At 36.6% G+C, this 23,403-nt stretch overlaps 1 protein-coding gene, 1 long non-coding RNA gene and 1 pseudogene across 4 annotated transcripts; 1 reads left to right on the plus strand and 2 right to left on the minus strand.

Annotated features, from left to right (window-relative positions):
- Positions 1 to 3,964: 3,964 nt before the first annotated feature.
- Positions 3,965 to 10,418, minus strand: LOC306851280 (cytochrome P450 2M1-like; annotated as a pseudogene). The gene is made up of 7 exons: positions 10,346 to 10,418; positions 7,487 to 7,632; positions 6,918 to 7,072; positions 6,661 to 6,805; positions 6,393 to 6,572; positions 4,643 to 4,840; positions 3,965 to 4,149 (listed from the first exon to the last, which is right to left on the minus strand). The product of its transcript is annotated as a cytochrome P450 2M1-like (transcript).
- LOC306851555 (CAP-Gly domain-containing linker protein 3-like) lies at positions 8,500 to 23,239 on the plus strand (the record flags this gene model as incomplete). 2 transcript variants are annotated; one of them, XM_079387875.1, is made up of 14 exons in its annotated part: positions 8,500 to 8,694; positions 11,195 to 11,343; positions 11,507 to 11,646; positions 13,285 to 13,378; positions 13,590 to 13,751; positions 14,180 to 14,298; positions 16,751 to 16,987; positions 18,697 to 18,832; positions 18,963 to 19,109; positions 19,670 to 19,804; positions 19,901 to 20,024; positions 20,403 to 20,467; positions 20,821 to 20,893; positions 21,002 to 23,239. In XM_079387875.1, 13 exons carry the CDS (start codon positions 11,214 to 11,216, stop codon positions 21,057 to 21,059), a joined length of 1,620 nt encoding a protein of 539 aa, XP_079244001.1. In that variant the 3' UTR covers positions 21,060 to 23,239. The 2 variants fall into 2 exon arrangements, with proteins under 2 accessions (XP_079244001.1, XP_079244000.1); XM_079387874.1 differs by lacking the exon at positions 8,500 to 8,694 and having other exon boundaries at positions 11,187 to 11,343.
- Positions 11,236 to 11,988, minus strand: LOC306851566. Its single transcript, XR_013782514.1, has 3 exons — positions 11,792 to 11,988; positions 11,514 to 11,580; positions 11,236 to 11,370 (listed from the first exon to the last, which is right to left on the minus strand). It is a non-coding gene; the product is annotated as an uncharacterized lncRNA (long non-coding RNA).
- Positions 23,240 to 23,403: the final 164 nt, after the last annotated feature.

Here is a 23,403-nt window from a genome sequence, read left to right on the forward strand (position 1 = left end):
GTTTTAGCTATTGTTTCCAGAGGTGGGTAGTAACGAGTTACATTTACTTCGTTACATTTACTTGAGTACATTTTTTGGGTAACTAATACTTTTAGAGTATATTTTAAAATGGGTACTTTTACTCTTACTCAAGTATATTTTTAGAGAAAAAACGGTACTTTTACTTCGTTACTGTGGGCGACTCTCCTCTTGTTACTGTATCTTAATGCAATACAAGTTAAAAATGCTTCGGTTTATTCTAAACGCGCCGTCTACTTTTCTCTGGGCAATGAACGATGCCCATTCGCAAATGATTCATTCTTTTGAGTCGATTCTGTTTAAAGGCTTTATCAAACCAGTGAATCGGTTCGCGAATTAGTTTGAATGATTCGTTCAGTTCCCTGCCGCACGCGCTGAGTCTCTGAAGCGGTTCTCTCTCAGATAACAGAGAGTTTAAGAACATCAAGAGCGCTGAAGACGTGGCTTTGGATCTACAGTCAGTTGAAAGCAAATCTGCAAAGGCTTGTTTGCTAGAGCTATATAAAGATCTTTTATTAGATGAACACCGCGTGTGCTGTCTACTGTTCCACAGGTATAGGCCACGATACCACTATGACATTACCAGTTTGTTGTACATGTACCTTACATTAAATACAATGTATAATTTATACATTAAATAAGCTGTCACAGAGTATGAAATGAACACCCGCGGAACGCGCGTTAGCTCTGCGCAGCGGCGCGCGGCCTGTTCTAGACACAATTAATATTCATATTTTTGCAATATTTATGCTTGCAAAAATATAGGCTACATTTGTTTACATTTTGCAGAACAGAAGATCCGTCAATATGCATTTGTTTCGTTATGTTCAGAGCAGTCATGTGAGGCGTTTTCAGAGGTTTCAGTGTCAGAGGTTATAGGATAATACATAATTAATTTACTTTAAAATATAATTTAATTCAGTGATGCAAATCAGAATTTTCATCAGTTGTTACTCCAGTTTTCGGAGTCATATGATCCTTCAGAAATCATTATAATATATCGATTTATTACCAGTGTTGGAAACAGTTTTGCTGCTTAATATTTTTTGGAACCTGTGAGATTTGTTCAGTATTCTTTGATGAATAGAAAGCTAAAAAGAGCAGCACCGATAATAAATCAACATGATTTCTGAAGGATTATGTGACTCTGAAGACTAGGGTAAAGGCTGATGAAAATTCTGATTTGCATCACTGAAATAAATTACATATATATATATATATATATATATATATATATATATATATATATATATATATATATATATATATATATATATAATTATTATTTTTTTGAACGGCTGTGTGTGTGTGTATACACATATGCTTCCTTCTGCTGACAAGCTTTATGGAGATGCTGATTTCATTTTCCAGCAGAACTTGGCAACAAACAAGTAACAAATGTCATGCCATAACATATTTTTAATATGACTGACTTTATATTTAATGTCAATTTAACATTGAAAGTTAATGTGAATAAACACATTGTAAGTTAGGCTATTTATCATAACACTTTCATTGTACAGAAAGAGAGCAAAGAACATTACATTATCAAAGAAGATTTTTACTGACAGTCTAGAATTTAAGCACTCTCAAAAATCTCATTAAAATCACTGAAGCTGTTTACACTATGAAATGAATATCTTCATTACCGATTCATACACACATCTGCAATTTGTTGTTTCTAATTCGCCATAAAGAGGTATTCAGTCAGCGAGCGGGTGAAGAAAACGCCGGCATTTCAGCGATGACTCATCTGAACGCTTCTGATTGGTCTTTGCATTCATAAGCTCAACAGCATCGTGTGTGATTGGTTATAATGCAGCAATGAACATACTTTTCAGAAGCCTGACATTTCTGTTTAAAGTATCATCTTTTTATTGATCTTATGTAATATTCTAAATTTCTGAGAATCTGTAAGTTATCTGTAAGCCATAATCATCAAAATTTCAAGAAATAAAGGCTTGAAATGTTTCAATATGTGTAATGAATCTATATAATATATGGGTTTCATTTTCTGAAATGAGTGACAAAAAAATATTTACTTTTTTCATGATATTCAAATTTTTTGAGATGTACCTGTATATCTATACGATCCTGTCTTTTATCTTTTAAACGGTCCAGATTGGTATCCTGTAAAGATGCTGGACTTGTTAGTTTTGACTCTGCAAAATTCTATATTATGTTCAATATGAACTTCACAAAAGACTTAGTTCTGTGTGAAATTACAGAGTGACAAGAAAGTAAGAGCATTATTGTTGTTGTTTAATTTTTTTTTTTGTCGGGTCCAATTCTTCTTCATAATGCATTTTATCATAACACTTCATGTAAGGTCGCAAGAAAATGTTTCGTTGTAGGCTATTTATTTAGAAATACTTTTGATAATAGTTGGGTAAATGTATACTGGGATTGAAGCGATGTGGCTGGTAAACGTTTTATTGCCAGTATAAAGGCTGATAATGGCTGAAAAAAACAAAACAAAAGAATAATAAGAATTATGTCTCATATCTGGCGGAGGTGTGAAAGGTTCTGTTTCCTTAAACTAGTTTGTCATGCATTTCTTTATTTCAACTCATTTACAGGTTAATCTTAGTATTTTAAATGTGCGATTAATCGTGATTACTCACAGTCCATGAATGTGATTAACGCAATTAATTTTTTTAATCGATTGACAGCACTAGTGTAAATGTGATTGACACAATGTGAGATCATATTTATTTTTTAACGTGCGAATATTTCGGACAAAAATTTCATACTCAGTGTGTGATGACCTTTACTCAGCCATACTGTAAAACCTTTTACTCAGGTGCATATATCGCATTGTTTCATCATTCAATCATTCTTGACATTTCTGATAGTAGATATAAATGTGAATGTTACTACAACTGAAGCAGTTTGTTTAAGAGAAGGTCTATGTTTTTATTAACAGTATGCAATTCAATAAACATTTCACTGAAAGTACAATGCCTTCCATCCACACGGAACAAGCTATCAAGCTCAACATACTCAAAACAGTGTAGATGATCATGGACTTCAGGAGAACCCCCCTGCTCTCCCCCCACTCACCATCATGGACAGCACTGTAACAACAGTGGAGTCATTCAGATTCCTGGGAACCACCATCTCTCAGGATCTGAAGTGGGATACTCACATCGACTCCATTGCAAAAAAGGCCCAACAAAGGCTGTACTTTCTTCGCCAGCTGAGGAAATTCAACCTGCCACAGGAGCTGCTGAAACAGTTCAACTCAGCCATCATAGAGCCTGTTTTGTGCACATCAGTCTGTCTGGTTTGGTTAAGATACAAAAGCAGACATCAGAAGATTACAGAGAATGGTTTGGACTGATGAATGGATTATTGGTGCTCCCCTGACACCCTTCAAGTACTGTATACATCCAGAGCGAGGAAAAGGGCTCAGAAAATCACTCAGGATCCCTCACATCCAAGCCATCCCCTTTTTGAACTTTTGCCATCTGGCTGATGCTTCAGAGCCAGAGGACAGCAAGGCACAAGAACAGTTTCTTCCCCCAGGCAATCTACCTAATGAACAGTTAAATGTTCCCCCCATTGTGCAATAAAGATATGTGCAATAACCTTCTATTTATTTGTTACCACCTACATCCCTAGATCTCACTCTATTTTATACCTATCCTATAGCACAACTGTACATACAATTTATTTATTTTATTTTATTTTTTACTTTTTTTTCTATTTTTGTCTATTTATATTTACATATGTGTGTATTTTAATTATTCTCATCCTATTTTTATTGTCTGTGTGTTGTTGTTGTCTCTGTGTACTGGAAGCTTGTGACACTAAAATAATGCACAAGCATACCTAGCAATAAAACTCTTTATGATTCTGATTCTATGAATGGAAGTTGTAGTTCTGCAGGAAAATGCAAGTTAATTTAACCGTTGCACAGAGGCTTTCTGGCCTGCTTCTTCATTTATATCCTAGGAATGGCATAGCACTCGTATGTGCGGGGCATGCGGCCAAAATTGCTGATTGTGGGGGTTATGTCAATCTCCTCTGGAGGCACCATGGCTTTGAAGGTGAAGTGCTGGAGGAGGGAATTGAAGAAGATAAAGAGCTCTATGCGAGCCAAAGCCTCACTGAGACACGCATGCTTGCCTGTCAAGAAAGCACAGTTCCAAAATCATCTGTTCTCCACGTATCAGCAATTTCATTGTGTGTGATTTGCCAATCAGTGGGGGTTATGTTTGCCCCCATATGTCGTAAATGGTAAAAATGTCATTATGTAGCATGTGTTAACCTCAGTTTTCATAAAGAGGTACAATTTGTATATACAATGAAGCTGAGCTCACCCATGCCAAATAAAACAAATGCATCATTCTTCTTGAATTGACGATCTTCATTCAGAAAGTTTTCTGGATCTAAACAATGTGGGTTCTTCCACCATTTTGGGTCAATAAGCATAGAGGATAGTAGTGGAAAAACTATTGTTCCCTACATTAAAATTTGCAAATAGAAAGACTAATTTGATCTCATAGAATTTTGTGTAGCAATGAAACTGAATAACCTGTAAATATATCACAGTAATTGAAAAGCAGTAAAGTTTAGAATACTTAATGACATATGACATAACTACTGTATTCAGTGTCACACATCATCTTGTGTGGGATAGCGATGGGTGCAAGATCCATATGGCGTTGAATCTCGTGGATTACAGCATCTGTATATGGCAGGTTTTGTCTGTCCTCTACTGAGGGTCAACGGTCCTGTCCTACAACCTCATCAATTTCCTTCTGAACACGCTCTGTACAGAACAGAAAAAGTGAAAGTAAAAACAGACAGGATTGTACTTGAAGACATTTGTTTGATCATTATCAGAAGCAAAGCATGTCTGATGGTGGATGAAGTAGTTTTTGTGCCGGCACTGAACAAGTTCCTTACCAGAGAAATCAAGTTTTCAAAATGATATTCTGTGTCAGGATTGTCTTTCTCCTGTGATTAATAATTAATACAATAATTATCCCAAAGTCTCAAAAGCAGAATATGAGCAAATATTTAAATGGGCCTGTTTGTTGTCAGCAAAAAGGATAAATAAGTACATGTTTCCATTTATTTTTACCTCTTGAATTTTTAGCACAAAGGCATTAATTAAGTCCTGTGGGCACGAGGGGTCCATATTATTTATCCGTGCCTTGGCCTTACGTTTACAGTCCTCTCTGGCCTTGTCTACGTCTCTAAACAGCTAGTGGTGTTTACTAAGGAAATACATTATAGACCTATTAAGAAAGAAAATAAAGCTATTTATGCATGAAATATTCAGATGACTTACAAAACCAAAATATTATAATATAACAAATTTAATTCAGATTTAGCTAAACAATTTGCTGTTGCGGGGCTATTTGTTTCACTTTTTAGTCCTATTTCTTTTACTTTTTGCTACACTCTAAAAAGTTCCATTCCACAAAAGGTTTTTCTGGAGCTGTTCATAGGAAGGTTCTTTTGGGGAACCAAAAATGGTTCTTCTATGGCACTGCCATGAAAAACTTCCTTTGTATCCTTTATTTTTAAGAGTATATACAAAATATACTTGAAAATTAAAACTTCTTGGAGTACAATACCTGAGGACAGTGAAGACAGAATTTACTGTCTGAAGGAGAAACTTCAAGTCAAGTCAAGTCAAGTCTGCTTTATTGTCAATTCTTCCACATGTACGGCGCATACATACAGAGAATTGAAATTGCGTTACTCTCAGACCCTTGGTGCATACAGTTAACATTGAACACGTTCAAATACAGATAATAGTTTAAACATGTACATACAACTATACAGCTATACAAATGAGGACACTGTAGAAAAATAAAGAATAAAGAAATAGATAAAGTGGCACATGGCAGAATAGATAGAGTGCAAACCAGTTAAATAAAACAAAACTGTGCAGATATATGTGTAGTGCAAGAAGAGCTTGTCAGTGGGGAGAACAGTCCTTATATCAGACTATCTGAAGAGGTAGTTTGCAGTCAATGCTGGATGAGGTAGTGATCAGTCCAATATTGCACAAGTGACAGGTGCTGGTCACAGTTTTTAAGTTGGTGAGGGAGGGCTCATAGTGTCAGAGTTCAGTGTTGCATGGGGTAAAAGAGGGGGGGGGGGGGCAAGGACAGGAGGGAGTTCAGCTTCCTGACAGCCTGATGTATGACGCTGTCCTTCAGTCTGCTGGTCCTCGCCTGGAGACTCCGCAGTCTCCTCCCTGATGGCAGCAGACTGAAGAAGCTGTGTGTCGGGTGGGTGGGATCACCTGCAATGTGGAGGGCTTTGCGGGTGAGACGGGTGCTGTAAATGTCCTGGAGGGGGGGGGGGCACCAACGATCTTCTCAGCTGCTCTCACTATGCGCTTAAGTGACTTGCGGCAGGATGCGTTACTGTCTGAAGGAGAAACTTAAATTGTGGATCCACGAATTCAAACCTTCGAGGATCCAAACCCAAAGACAATGCTGCAGATCACACTGACCACAGCATTAGACAGCATGACTGCAGGGCTGAAAGCGGAGCCTTTGAAGACAAAATAACATAAGATCAAGGAACTAAGATCAAGAGTTTAGAGTTTATGTCAACTGATAACCAGAATATAAAAGAGGGCATACAAAGAATATTAAATGATTTTACCTTTACGTTTTTTTAAACATTTCCACAAGTTTCTCAGCCTCCTCCCTGACCCGTTCCTCGATACTCCTGCAGCCCATTCCAAAGCTCTTCAGCATCATAAGAGTGAACCTGCGCATCTCCTTCCATCGGTGTCCACTGGTGGACAGAACCCCTGAGACAATGTTAACAACTTTTCTGGTCTTATGTTAAACAAAAATGTTTTTTCCAACTCCCCAAAATACTAATTAAAGTGTAATGCTTTAATAATGGTCAAGAGGACCCACTATATCCAAGTGTGATCTTCATCAGCAGGGTATAGGTGGCCTAATTCTTCACCAAGACCAATCATAGTATCCTTTAGGGCTTGATATCCAGAAATGATCACCACAGGAGTGTTTGCCAACCAAATGGTGAATACAGAGCCATACTTCTTACTCAGCTAAGGGAAGAACAGCAAAAACTGATGATGAATAACCACGGATAATCTTTATGTAAATGTCTACATATTTATAGTATGAGTTACACAGTTACACAGAGTTACACAGATATAGTATGAGTTATAATGTGCTTTAGTCAGCAATTCAGAGGGCAAAAAAGCAAAAGCACAATTCATCTTTGAACGACGGCAGTAAAAGGGGCCATTGCATAATATTCAGCCTTATGAACTGCATCTTTAATCCTCTCTGACGAGAAAAATTGAGAATCTCACCTACATTTTAAAATTGTCTGGGTAATTTTTTATTTATTTATAATTGCTTTTCCCAACCTAATGAGTTAAAATGCATATCCCAACAACCATCCAAGCACAAACAGCTGTTAATAAAATAACAGTTATTGTACATTAAAGAGTGACCTTTAGGTAATACTTGTATGGTTCCTTGACATCAATTTGAAGTCAATTTCCCAGCAGTGGATATGGAATTGGTACTGGAGGCATCTGCCCAATAATACTGCTCTGCTTTCTTTGACCCTTCCACAGCAATAACAGCACCACACCAGCTGACTGAGACAACGTGTAATACATATGTCAGTGTTAATGTTATATCAATCTCGTATCCAATAATAATTTAAGAAAAAAGATCACATAGAAATAACAGGAATGAGGTGAAGAGAGTGTCTGCTCTGGCGCAATGACATGCTGTTAACTATTGTCTGTTAGTATTTACAAAAACACTATACATGAACGCTATAAAGTCTGTTGATGTTTGCAGGAAATTTCTGATTTAGCCAAGCCCACAAAGAAAGGTATGGAAAATAGCACAGTGTTCCACTGAGCTACAGGAATTAGTCTGAAAGCAGTTTTGATAGGCCTATTATTAAATTAGCATGCTATGCATTTTTAAAGAGTGTTAATGCAACAACACAACAGTACAGGCTATTATACAGAGTAACTGCATACAGCAATGCGTTCTATCTGATACATTGTAGTAATATGACAGTTCAGCGCATTTGGTACTAGTTTGGACCTTTGCACTTCTGGAAAAAAAAAAAACTTGGCTTCAAATCAATTGTTGATATGCTACTCATAAAATTTTAACCTTTTACAAAACTATTGGGCTAAATAGGCTTAGGCCTACACGATGGAGAAACTTCTAACTTAGAGTGTTTTCCCGTTACAGTTTCTCCACAAAACAGGACTGTATTCATTACTTTACTGTACATATCACAAATATATAATACACATTTTAAGCATGTTGTTTAACAAATTAAGATAACTGAAGCTTTTCTGTGCTTATAGAGACGCCAAGACAATCTTTTTAAATGATTTTGCCCCTAAGTGTACTGACAGAAATTCCCTTCAACCATTAAAGTCATTGTATAAATGATCCATATATGGCATTCGTATTTGAAATGCTCAGGTGTGCTTTAACAGCTGTAAGCTGTAAGCCTCAACTAGCAGGTTCTAGAATGAGCATCAAGTTCGGTTGAGGAGACGCGGAGAGGAGAGTGGTCCAGCCGTGAGTCACAAGCGTGACGCAGGCAGACAGAAGGACAAGGCGCAGCGCAGCATCCTCTCCATCCTCCGTAACACAACAACGACTCACAAAGGCTTGTTATCAGGTAAGACGGATATGATTTCGCAGTATCAAGTATCTGAAATTTTCACAAAATATAGCAGGCCATCTTGTTTTTCCGCGTGAGAAAAACAGCCTGCTTGTTTTTCATGTGCTGCGTGATGGAGCGAGCGTCCATGTTTTCTTGTTGACACAGGGCAAGACTGGCATGCTTCTAAAGGGAAAACGAGAACACATTGCGTCTGTTTTTATATATTTAAACGCCAGATACCGATTTTAGATGACTGTGGTTTATTAAATTTTAATCAATAATATTGAGAGATATAAGACTGTCGATTTCATTTGTGCACGATCCATTTCTGAGTAGTACGCCCCTTTTTTTGGTAGAAAGCACAGGAGTGAAATACAAATTAATTTTGTTTAGATATCCTTTAAATGATATTAATCTTTTAAATAATATCATAACAGTCTTATGTTGCTTTTATTCCATTTTTTTTAATGAACGATTCAAATGTACACAGATATTAGCATAATTTGCAGTTTATATATACTTAACGTTAATGAAATATTATTATGTGGTCGTGGTTATATTATTATTTTATTGTCTCTTTGATCTATTTTTCATTATTGAAGTAGATAAAACTTTGAATCTTATCTTAACCTTGCAGTCATTATTGAAATGTTCAATTACAAGCATTTTCAAGAAGGATTTTAATTCTGATTTGATTGAAGTGCCAGTTATCATTAGAGACACAAAATCTGTTACCATGTGGTCTATTTGTTTAATTGACATCTTTATAGTGAATAAACACCATCCTGTCTCCCACAGTCTGATACGATAGAAGGACATTGAAAGCACTGCCACAAACAGCTAATGTGTGTGCTTATTCCAGAAGCAATTAAAAACCTTTGGAGGAATACATAATATATTATTAAAAAGAGCGAGTGATACTGAAGCTCATATTCACTTTGATCTTTGCTTTGATGATTAGTATTCAGAACCGATCAGAATATCTAGGCATTTTGTGAAATAGGCAGTAAGGAATCACAATAAAAGCTCAATAATATCTGATAAATTAATCATAGAAAATAGGTTTTTACTTAACAAAATGTAAACTCAGTGGAGGAGTAAAATCTATCTCTAAAATCTAATCATATAAGATCATGATTAATGGGCTTTTTTTATTTATTTATTTTATTTTGAAGGTACTCCATTAATAAGTATTTTGATTTTATTATATTTCAGTTGTAGTTAAGTTTATTCCAATGGATTAATGTGTTTTCTCTAAATAACATGAACTTGCAATGCAGTGTAGTTACAATATTCTCTTTGGTCACATAAATTGCAGGCAAACTGATGTTAAAAACCATAAAATATATCAGTTGCATGAAAAATACTACATGTCATGGTCTACTTTTTAAATATTTGGGATAACTTCCAAATGAATTTGATAAAACAGTGTACTGTAAGACATATACTGTAGTGCTGGGCTAAGTTTAGCATTCTCTGATTAATTCCCTGAATGTTATTTTGATTGCTGAATGAGCAGAATACAGTTACGGGCATCTGAGACATCAAAAGTAAATTGCATTGGCTTATATTCAGCATGGATCTCCAGTAAGATGGCGCAGTGGCTTGTGAGGTCCGGTCTCTCCTCTGTTCCAACAGACAGTGCTGGAAGCAGTGAGTCACTCACTCATCCTCTCTGCCAGACTCCGTACTAAACTTAGAGCCTCGCTGGGAGGGATAACTGTGGCGTAGAGATTCATGATCATACGTCTCATATCATGTTGTTTTCGAGCAGTGATCAAATGAAAAGAATATTGAGATTGTCAAAGAAGGATCAGTTCCTTTAGGGTGTGTTTACACTTGGCAGGTTTGGTTTGATTAAAACGAACTCTGGTGCGATTGTTCTGTTGGTGCAATTCATTTAAATAAGGATGAACATTGCCTTCCAAACTTTGGTGAGCAACTAATTTGAACCTGCTTTCAAATCTCTGGTGCAGTTTGATTGATATATGAGTGCAGCATTGACCCAAGGCATCTAAATGAACCTGATGTGACCTGGTTGTATGTTGCACATTATAGGTCAGTACAGGCATCATGGCAATTTTTTGAATGCTTTACACATTTTATAAGCTCTTCATGAGTTGATCAGCTGGTAAAAATACCACCATATGTACACACATGCACACAGCATTGATTTGGATGTATGGTAAGTCCACAAAAAATACATCATAAAATCTGTCCAATATGTCTTTTGTTTTGTATCTTTAGGTTAGGTATTAAAAAAAGACATTGTGAATGCTAAGCAAACCAAAGAATCATTTTCTTTTTTGGTGTGGACCAAAATAACCAAGAGAACCAAACCAGTGTGATTTTTAGTGGACAAAATTATTCAAATCAAGAAATAATAAATCAGTTATTATTGCTGGGTTGATTTTCTTGTACACATTTTATGAACACTGTTCTAACCAATGTCTATAAAAGTTATTATATTGCACTCTGTATTGATATTTTTTAACTATGCATTTTGTATGTACAGGTCCAATCACATAAGCAGAATGACTAAAGAGGACACTTCTGAGGTGGAAGAGGCCCAGCCGGCCTCTGAGTTCATCAGCCCTACTCATGAACCCCGCAAGAAACCAATAGTGCATCCATCTGCTCAGGCTCCACTGCCCAAGGACTATGGTGGGTTCCTCATCCTTGCAGTCAGATCTACCCAAATATATTACAGAGAACAAGAAGAAATCCTGAGTTACAAGTTACTAAAATTCCACAGCACAATGTAGTGGTAATCTTTTTGGCTAAATCCCTGTATTTACATCCTGCATTTTATTTGCTTCTATTATAGCGTTTACCTTCTTTGATCCAAATGATCCGGCCTGCATAGAGATTCTGACAGACGCTCGGACCACAATCCCAGAACTGTTCGCCATTATCCGCCAATGGGTTCCACAAGTTCAACACAAGATTGACATTATAGGCAATGAGGTAGTAAAGATTTAAGTATTTCTTTGGAGTTGTCAGCAGTATAGGCAGGAAACATCCTGAATATGCGAGCAACTAACAAAATGTATTTATTTTACTTAAAGAGATAGTTCACCCAAAAATAAAAATTCTGTCATTAATTACTCACCCTCATTTTGTTCCAAACCTGTAAGACCTTTGTTCATCTTTGGAACACAAATTAACATCCTTAAAATAGTCCATTTGTCCTCAGTGGTTCAACCATAATTTTATGAAGCTACGAGAATACTTTCTGTGTGCAATGGGTGAACTATCCCTTTAATGAATGAAGACAGTGAACCATGAATAAGACATATTGAGTTTCTATTCAGCTGTTGGTATTTTTGTGTGATATGATCTATCGATAAACTGATGATAAGAGTCTGGTTTCTAATCCATGGGATGTGTTTAAACTTGTTGAAGACTTTTGTCCTCTTCACTCTTTGTGAGAGTTTTTTTTCCAAATGTTTTTTAATCATTTACACACTGGAGTACAAAGTATACATTCAAAGTACAAAGTATACATGCTTAGAATGAGATGTAATATTGCCACACAGAAATACTGCACAGTCACAGTTGCCTTAAGCTCTATATTAACTTTTATATTAACATTTGCCAAAGTGATTAGATTGCAGTACACAAGAAAATAAATGTCAGCCGATTGAAGTAATTTTAGACAGGTTGTACTGAGAAAGGATCACAATGTTCATTTAGACATTTTTTTATTAAAAATGACTAACATATGAAGTCTTTGTAAGCACTTGTAAACACTCATGTTCATATGCACACTATTGAGTGTGGTCTGTACAGATGTATGAGTAATGGATAAGGAGGTGTCTTGCTGTAAATAGGTGTCCCTAGAGGACCTGGAGCTGCAGGGATTGATGGCAGTGGTAGTAAGCCTCCTACATTTGACTGATCTCTACATTGATTCCTGCCCTAAATCAGCTCCACCTGTCAGGTCTCGGTGAAGAAGAACTCTCACTGGCCACCAGTATTTGGCCTTGTGGGCCTAACTTGTGATGTGTAATCAAAGTAAATGGATTCATAAATTCAGAAGGTTAAATATTTTCACAACCTTCCTAACAAGACTACCTTAAACCAGCCTTGTACCTGTACCTATGCTGGTTTCACTGGTGTCAGAGAAAAACCAGCAAACCAAATTTTAAGTTATATTTTTCTGCAGGGAAATCACAGGTAGAGGATAGATGGAATTTTTCTTATTTTTTTACTTACAAATCTTTTTGATGTCTTTTGGTATGAAAATGGACATGTGTTCAATTTCAATTACACTGCACTCTATTCAATGGGATTCTTGCATATCAGCTCCAAGTTTTCCACAAAATGGCTGCTGTATGTTTAGAAAATGTGACGTTAAGGATGACTCAGCAATAAGGCTTCTTTCTATCACATATCATCAACATTAATTGACTTAATGTTTCATCATTAGAGTGCATCTCACTAATATGGCTCTCATCCAGCTTTGAAAGTGGCCATTTGCTTTTGAAAAGGTTCATCTACTCAAGACCGTAATTGCCTGCAAGTCTGCATTAGCTATTAATTGGCTATTTTGAACAGTTGAATGGAAGTTCATCATATGTTGATCAACTCTGTCACTTTCAGATATTAAAGCGAGGTTGCCATGTCAATGACCGTGACGGCCTGACGGATATGACACTTCTCCACTACTGCTGCAAAGCAGGAGCTCACGGAGTGGGTGAGTGACACCGGAGTTGACGGTTGGAGCTCTTTGCCATCACTTGCCTTGCAATCCACAATCCAAATCTGACATTTCTCTGTAATTGAGATCATTGAATGGCTTCTAATTCTAAATCCTTTAATAGCTCTAACCTTGCTGTGCATTTCACACTTGCCGACATAATAAAAGCAAATACGTTGCTATAGTTAACAATGTGTTTTCCTTTCAGGTGATCCTGTGGCAGCGCTCCGGCTGTCCAGTCAGCTGATAGCTCTGGGAGCTGATGTGAGTCTGCGCAGTCGTTGGACCAGCATGAACGCCCTCCATTATGCAGCTTACTTCGATGTGCCAGAACTGATTCGCGTTTTGCTCAAAGCCTCCAAGCCTAAAGGTGAATTTCAAAAGTAAACAGTGTTTGTATTCATGACGGCATCTGAACTTTTCTGTAAGCCAGATGCTTTTTGAAACAATCTAGCCATATTCTCGCACACAAGCTGAGGTAGAAAATGCAAAGTAGTCATTTAGAAAATGTCAAGTATCATGCATAAGCAAATGATGAAGCGGCTAATAAGTACATTTACATTTATGCATTTAGCAGACGCTTTTATCCAAAGCGACTTACATTGCATTCAAGTTACAGTTTTTACATTTTATCAGCTCTTGCTTTCCCTGGGAATCGAACCCATGATCTTGGCGTTGCTAGCGCCATGCTCTACCATTTGAGCTACAGGAAAGCTCAAGTATTTGGCATTTCATTACATTTTTCACTAATAAGGTAGGGTGTCCTTCAACATATCTGTTGTTCTTCTCTCCACACAGTGCTCAACTCCACCTGCAGTGACTTTTATCATGGCACAGCTCTGCACATCGCCGCCTCCAACCTCTGTCTCGGTGCTGTCAAGTGTCTGCTGGAGCATGGAGCCAATCCTTCTGTCAGAGTGAGCATGATGATTTATACTTGAGTTAATCAGCCTAATTGGTCTTGCTATAAATCCACTCTGTTAATTTTGAATTAATGTTTCAAAAGTCTTCGTTGGTCTGTTTTCAGAATACTCTCATTAGTAGCCGGATCATTTTAAATGGACACACTGTATATATAAAATAAGATTCACAAATATATTCTACCATTCAAAAGTTTGGGGTTGGTAAGATTTTGGCAAGATGTTTTTGAAAGAAGTCTCTTGGCTAACCATGGCTGCATTTATTTGATAAAAGTACAGTATAATAATGTTTTGAAATATTATAACTATTTAAATATCTATTTTCTATTTGAATATATTTTGAAATATACAAACCCGATTCCAAAAAAGTTGGGACACTGTACAAATTGTGAATAAAAACAGAATGCAATGATGTGGAAGTTTCAAATTTCAATATTTTATTCAGAATACAACATAGATGACATATTGAATGTTTAAACTGAGAAAATGTATAATTTTAAGGGAAAAATAAGTTTATTTTAAATTTCATGGCATCAACACATCTCAAAAAAGTTGGGACAAGGCCATGTTTACCACTGTGTGGCATCCCCTCTTCTTTTTATAACAGTCTGCAAACGTCTGGGGACTGAGGAGACAAGTTGCTCAAGTTTAGGAATAGGAATGTTGTCCCATTCTTGTCTAATACAGGCTTCTAGTTACTCAACTGTCTTAGGTCTTCTTTGTCGCATCTTCCTCTTTATGATGCGCCAAATGTTTTCTATTGGTAAAAGATCTGGACTGCAGGCTGGCCATTTCAGTACCCGGATCCTCCTTCTACGCAGCCATGATATTGTAATTGATGCAGTATGTGGTCTGGCATTGTCATGTTGGAAAATGCAAGGTCTTTCCTGAAAGAGACGACGTCTGGATGGGAGCATATGTTGTTCTAGAACTTGGATATACCTTTCAGCATTGATGGTGCCTTTCCAGATGTGTAAGCTGCCCATGCCACACGCACTCATGCAACCCCATACCATCAGAGATGCAGGCTTCTGAACTGAGCGCTGATAACAACTTGGGTTGTCCTTGTCCTCTTTAGTCCGGATGACATGGCGTCCCAATTTTCCAAAAAGAACTTCAAATTTTGATTCGTCTGACCACAGAACAGTTTTCCACTTTGCCACAGTCCATTTTAAATAAGCCTTGGCCCAGAGAAAACGCCTGCGCTTCTGGATCATGTTTAGATATGGCTTCTTTTTTGACCTATAGAGTTTTAGCCGGCAACGGCGAATGGCACGGTGGATTGTGTTCACCGACAATGTTTTCTGGAAGTATTCCTGAGCCCATGTTGTGATTTCCATTACAGTAGCATTCCTGTATGTGATGCAGTGCCGTCTAAGGGCCCGAAGATCACGGGCATCCAGTATGGTTTTCCGGCCTTGACCCTTACGCACAGAGATTGTTCCAGATTCTCTGAATCTTTGGATGATAATATGCACTGTAGATGATGATAACTTCAAACTCTTTGCAATTTTTCTCTGAGAAACTCCTTTCTGATATTGCTCCACTATTTTTCGCCGCAGCATTGGGGGAATTGGTGATCCTCTTGCCATCTTGACTTCTGAGAGACACTGCCACTCTGAGAGGCTCTTTTTATACCCAATCATGTTGCCAATTGACCTAATAAGTTGCAAATTGGTCCTCCAGCTGTTCCTTATATGTAGCCTACATTTAACTTTTCCAGCCTCTTATTGCTACCTGTCCCAACTTTTTTGGAATGTGTAGCTCTCATGAAATCCAAAATGAGCCAATATTTGGCATGACATTTCAAAATGTCTCACTTTCAACATTTGATGTTATCTATATTCTATTGTGAATAAAATATAAGTTTATGAGATTTGTAAATTATTGCATTCCTTTTTTATTCGTTATTTGTACAGTGTCCCAACTTTTTTGGAATCGGGTTTGTAATTTATTCCTGTGATGGCAAAGCTGAATTTTCAGTAGTCATTACTCCAGTCTACAATGTCACATGATTGTAACAATGTCATTCTGATATGCTGAACTGGGGCTTAAAAAAACATTTCTTAATATCATCGATGTTAAAAAAATTTAGCTGTCTAATATTTATTTTGTGGAAACATTTTTTGAATTCTATGATGAATAGAAAGTTCAGAAGAACAGCATTTATTTGAAATAAAAAAAACTTTTGTAACATTATAAGTGTCTTTACTGTCACTTTTGATCAAATTTATACATCCTTGTTGAATATAAGTATTAATTTCTTTCAAATGTTTTGACCCCACTTATTGATAACTTATTGACACCACTGTTGAACAGTAGAGTATATTTACTAAAAAAAATATTAAACTTTTGTTATCAACCCAGTAGGCAATGTAATCTCAAAATTATACATCGTGTCCTCTGGTCGGACTATCACTAACAGATATAAACTCTCTGCGTGTTACAGAATGATAAGGGTCAAGGCCCTGCTGAGGTTGTTCCTGACCCCATGGACATGAGTTTGGACAAAGCTGATGCAGCTATGGTGGCTAAAGAGCTGAAACAGTTGCTGCTGGATGCAGTGCCGCTCAGCTGTAACCTGCCCCGCGCCACCCTGCCCAACTATGACAACATCCCCGGCAACCTCATGCTCTCCTCACTGGGCCTCAAACTAGGGGACCGTGTGGTGCTTGACGACACAAAGGTGAGATTAGGAGAGTCTATGTGTTTAAAGTAGTGCTGTCAAAAATAGCAAAATTAGCGTTAACGCAGGCGATTATTTTTTTCAGTTTAATGCGTTAAAATGATTTAACACCGTTAAATATGGCATTTATTATAATGGGTTTATGTGAAGATTGTTTTAAAATCTCTTAAATTAGAAGTTATTTTTAAAGTCTAATAAATGTTAAAATTGATAGCTCTTAATTATAATGTAAAGTTGAATGGCTATAGTCAATGGTTAAATATTAGGGGCAAACATCTTTATAGGGAAATCAGTATTAATTGGTATCAGTGATACTGGCCTTCAGTCATAAAAATAAAAATGCCATTAAACAAATATTATGTTTATGTTAACTTTATGTTGTTTGTACATTCATTTGAAGATTGAATATGAAATTATTGCAACATAAAAGTATATTTAAAAACTTTAATGTTAGGTGGGATTAATCGCGATTAATTTCAGAAAAATGTGCGATGAATTAGTTAATTTTTTTTAATCGATTGACAGCACTAGTTTAAAGACTTGAATGGAATGGATGCAGTGTCTGAAGCACCTAGGAGAAGATAGGATATATGGGTAGCACTTTATTTTACAGTACGTGTACGTCCCTAGTACATACATGGTAAATATATTGAATAAATATTGGTAAATATATTATAATTATAATACAAGGTACTTACCTGAGGTGTATGTACATGGTAACAAATAAGAAACACGGCTGTACTTAACAGTAGTACGTGCATGGTAATTAGTTTGTACATACAGACAAGTGTGGGTAAGAACGGTCACTTACAGGTAGTGCCCATACATGGTAACTAATTAGAAACTTTACTGTACTTACTAACATGGTTAATATGTAGTACTTACAGACAAGTGGGTACAAACAGGCATGTCCTTACAGTATCCGTATATGGTAACTAATAATACACATTACTGTACATACTTATATGTACATGGTAAATGTGTAGCAACTACAGAAAAATGTGGTATTATGTGGTAACAAACAAGACACATACTGTACTTGGTAAATATGTAGTACTTACAAACAAGTGTGTGTTAATGTTAAATTGCTCTCCACAACAGTGCTTACAAAGTTTGAAGAACTGGTAATTCCTGTGTAATGCTTATGTAAAATGGTCCACTTTATTTTATAGTCCTATTTCCGTATACTTACTATGTACATCTACCATCAATTACTCAATAAGTACCTTGGCCCATGTTTATACCCCCAACTTGAGTACCGCATAACTTAGGGGAAGGGGAAGTCGTGGCCTAATAGTTAGAGAGTTGGGCTCGTAATCCAAAGGTTGCGGGTTCGAGTCTCGGGCCGGCAGGGATTGTAGGTGGGGGGAGTGATTGTCCAGCGCTCTCTCCACCATCAATACCACGACTGAGGTGCCCTTGAGCAAGGCACCGAACCCCCAACTGCTCCCAGTATGTCAATTCACTTCACTTATTATGTACATTAACTAATAGGTACATACACCAGTACTTACATAATAAGTATATGGAAATAGGACTGTAAAATAAAGTGCACCATTTTACATAAGCATTACACAGGAATTACCAATACTTCAAACTTTGTAAGCACTATTGTGGAGAGCAATTTAACATTAACACACACTTGTTTGTAAGTACTACATATTTACCATGTGTAGTTATTAATAAAACATAATGCCTCTTTTCTGCAGACTGGCACCCTCCGTTTCTGTGGCACCACTGAGTTTGCTAGTGGCCAGTGGGTTGGTATTGAGCTGGATGAACTGGAGGGTAAGAACGACGGGAGTGTGGGTGGGATCCGCTATTTTATCTGCTCCCCAAAACAAGGTGTGTTCTCTTAATTTCTGTATTATAAAAGCCATTTTATATTGTAATGACAACAGATCTGATCACAGTATTTGGATGAAATAATCTGATTTCTAGAGTTTAATATTTGGTGTACACATCTATTCTTCAGGCATCTTCGCCCCTGTGTCAAAAATCAGCAAATCTCTTGAGCAGACCCCCTCTTCAGTCACCTCCACCCCAAAAACCCCTCGCATGGATTTGTCTCGTGTAACCGGCAAGATTAAAAAAGAGAAAAAAGAGAAAGATCGTGAAAAGAGTGAGTGATAACATTTATATATCTAACAACTATATATATTATATATCTATACTATTATATATCTATTTTATATGTGTGGTTTGAATTCTGTGTTGTTTAGTGTTCATTTTCTATGAAGTTGTCATCAAATCAGTGTTTAGACCCAAGTTAATGTGTGACCACTTAAGTCTGTTATGTTTACCAAGGCTGCAGTTGTTTGTTTAACAGTAACAGGGGCGCCGCTGTGGAATCGCCCCTAACCTTCCACCCCGTTACAGTGCCTCTGAATAGTACCAGTAATATTATTACAATTCAAAAGAACTGTTTTCAATTTGATTTAATTTTTTGAATGACAAAGCTGATTTTTTAGCAGCCATTAATATAGTCTTCAGTGACACATGATCCTTCAGAAATTATATTAAAATAGAAAACAATTCCTTTAAAATGTAAAAATATCTCACAATATTATAGTTTTGTACTGCATTTTTGATTGAATATAAGCAGCCTTGGTGTGCATAAAAGACTAGTGTATATCTGAAGTTTGTCATCTGAGTTCCACATTTGATTTGCTTCTCCACCAGCTCCAAGAAAGAAGTCTTTGCCCGGGATCAGTCTAGATCCTGATGGAGTTAAGGTTGAGGTTGGGGATCAGGTGTTGGTGGCAGGCCAAAAGCAAGGGATTGTCCGCTTTTTTGGAAAGACAGACTTTGCTCCTGGTATGTGTATGCGAAAGTCTGAAATAATAATATAATGAAATAATATAATGAGCAGTAAGTATTTATAATTTTGTGTGTGTGGATTCTTGTGATCAGGATATTGGTTTGGTGTGGAGTTGGAGCAGCCCACTGGAAAGCATGATGGCAGTGTATTTGGAGTGCGTTACTTCCACTGTCTGCCCAAATATGGGGTTTTTGCACCACCATCCCGTGTTCAGAGGTAAAATTTTTAACATGTACCAGCAAAAAAAAGTTTTACAGATACACAACTTGGGTTACAGTAAATAGGGATATGTTTTTGCTTTGGTTATAGACTATGAGCACACCATGCCTTTCATTTAGCTTTTATTACTGAATAGCAAACACATTTGCAGTAATGTTTCACTGTTTATTAAGGGACAACGAAAAAGTACAATGTTAGGGGTTGAGGCTTAATTAAATGTGCTAAAATACATCTACGCTATGAAGTGTTTGTAAAACCATCTATTGTAAGGTTAAAACAGAGACATTTAGTAAAATGTATATTTAAATAATTTTGTTGTTCAGATGAATTCTCCAAAAAACATCAACAGTATAATTTGATCTTTTAATCTTGCAGAATTGCAGGGCCCAAAGATCCTCAGGGTATTGGGACACTAGTGAAGAAAGTCCACCAGGTGACTAGTAAGTACAATGATAAGAGCATGTTCTTCTTAAAATGTTTCTTGTTTGGAAAATGTGTGTTTTTTCTTTGCCTGTTTTTATAGCAACACTGCTTTATAATCATTTGTATGAATAAACAACATTAGCTCACAGTTAGTGCTCCATCTTGTGTCTATCTTGTTGGTTAGGAATACACTGACACCTACTGTTCATAATGTGTAATAGCATTAACAATAAGTACTTTTCCTATCTAAAGTTTATCAGTCAGCTGGATGATTGCTTGTAGCAAAGAACAGAAATATATGTACACAGTCCCACATGGCAGCCTCAGGTGCATGGTTATAATATTTGTCTGTGTTCATCCTCCTCTACAGTGTCCCAGCCGAAGCGTAATTTTAATGCGATGCGTTCTCCAAAAGACATAACATCTGAAAGTTCCGTATCCAGGTATGCTTGTGTCCAATAAATAACACATCCGTTTGGCTGCAGCTGTGAATCTATACTGTATCCTGTGATGCAAGATTAAACAACATTTTACATCTGTTTCTGTTATAGCAGGTTGCTGTTCTGTTGCTGGTTTCCCTGGATGCTCCGTGCAGAGATGCAGTCCTAAATCCACTGGTTGCATCTTTAATTCTATCTCCCCCTCTTTTTCTGTTCCTCCTCAAGATAAAATCTCGCCCACTCTGTGTACTTCCATTATTCATATGTGCTTCTCTCTGTGAACTACCCAGACTGCTGTCCCGCCCCTTTGACGGCAACTCAATAGCAAAAAAAATAGTGCCTTGTCAAGTAACTAACATCCTGCATTCCGATGATTGTATCATAGACAAACTATGTTTTATGAAATCAAAATAAGCGAAAATCATTCCTACTAAAAGCCATTCATATCTCTCTATCTGCTCTGGGGTTTTTGTGCTAAACCACTGTGGGTAGATTATTGGCAGTATTCAAGCTTGATAATACAGTCATAATCCACAAACAACTAGGCTTGTATGTCTATTTTAATTTGTACGGTTGCTTTTTTGTTTTGTTTGTAAACATGCTGCTGTATTATGTACCTTTGCTGTCTTACTTTACAGTATTTTATAGTATACAGACTTTGTTTCCTAAGGTTCAAATGCCTTTAAGTGAACTAGTAGGTGACTTATTATTAGTAAACATAAAATGTTTCATTGTAACTGTAGTCTGAAAATATTGATGATGCCAGTGTGAAAAAGAAGAGGGGTTTTGCCATTGGAGCCAAACGCTTTTTTCATCTACAGTAAAACTGTAAGCATATAGCTTAAAATATATTAATATGTTGCATGAAATAAGCAGGCATGGGCATGTTTTTAGGTCATAAACTGCTCTGAAATTAGGTGAGAGGCCTGCTTTAGATATTAGAAGCTAATAAACCACATTTCATTTAATTAAAATCAACCAAAGCGCAGGCTCCATGATATAGCAAAAGCTAAATAATCTCTTACTTCAAAATAACATACTGTTAAGAACCACATCAGTAAAGCAACTCTTGAGAGGAGGCATGTTCATTCTTGACCTATAAAAACGAGGTGACAATAAGAATTTGTTTATTTTATAAACCCAAATAACCATACGAATCACAATCATGTTTCTCTCACCAAAAAAATAATAAATAAAACAAATTATAGTTCATCTAGTAAAGTGAAGTATATTTTAACATAAATCCTCATCTATCGTCTACAGTCTACTGTATAAAATCTGTTAGGCCAGACTACCTATTCCTTCTCTCTGAGTTTTCACTTGTATCAGTTTTGTAAATGCTGTTCTTTAAAATCCTGATTGTGAAAACCGTATGTATATCTTAATCAAGTGTGTGGGTAATAACAGCAATATTTACTCTGTGTCAACATGCTATATGAATATGGATAGAAACTCTGTCTACTTTATTACCACCTATGGAAGCACAGCATGAGTAAAAGTGTCTGTCCCTAATAGATGGCCTGGGATCAATTAACAATAAGTGAAATCACTACAGTGATCCCAGAGTGGACAGATTTTAAGGAGAGAATAAAAAACAACAGCTTGGCTTGTGCACTCTCCTTTCTTGTGAACACTTGGTCAACTGCACTGATTTACAAAAAAGAGCAACTTGCAAAACTGAAAATGTACTGCTTGAGCAGGTCTGAACAGCTTTTGATTTCTTCAGCCATCATTTCGTTTAAGAACAACTGCATCTGTGTGGTAGGTTTAGCAGTGACACGTTGTGCATTATCATTTTGTGACACAGAGTACAGTATATTGCTTTATGGTGACTTAAAGTTGTAGAAAGCTGTTATTTACCTTAATTTCAGGACAAGTCACATTCTGTTTTTTGATGCCAAAAGGAAAGTAAAAGTATGACTGTAAATTGACTATTTCGTATGTATCTCGCACTGATTGGCTCACCTTCCACGCTTTCAGAGAGTTTCAATGTGACATCTAGCATTGTCAGCAAAGCTTTCTGTCATTTTCTATCCAGTTGTGTAATTGGTAAACATTTATTTGTCTGAGAAAATATATATTTTAATAATTTCACAAGGTACTTTTTTAAACGTCCTGTGCTTTGTGTTTTCATGTTAACTATACTCTGTAAATTAGATTAATGTGGATCTTCTCATGAATTCGGTTTTGGATTTGATGGACAAATGTAACTGTACTGCATGCTGTGTATACATTTGCAGGTTTCTTTTTCCTACAGTATATCAGCATGAAAAAGCTTATTAATTACTTCAAGTGAAACTCTATCCTGACTATGGATATATGACTAATAAACATTAGTGTTTTATACTTAAGTTTGACTGTGTTGTTTTGATTGATTATACAATTCATCATCTATATCTATTAGGAGTGTAACTGTAAATTAGGCTACATGTGTTTCTGTACGCATGTGACATTTCCGAAGCCCGTCTCTGACTATGCCACTGAATAAAAAAAAAAAAGGTAATTGCGATTTT

This window comes from Barbus barbus (genome assembly GCF_936440315.1).
Source record: "Barbus barbus genome assembly, chromosome: 31".
Classification (NCBI taxonomy): Eukaryota; Metazoa; Chordata; class Actinopteri; order Cypriniformes; family Cyprinidae; genus Barbus; species Barbus barbus.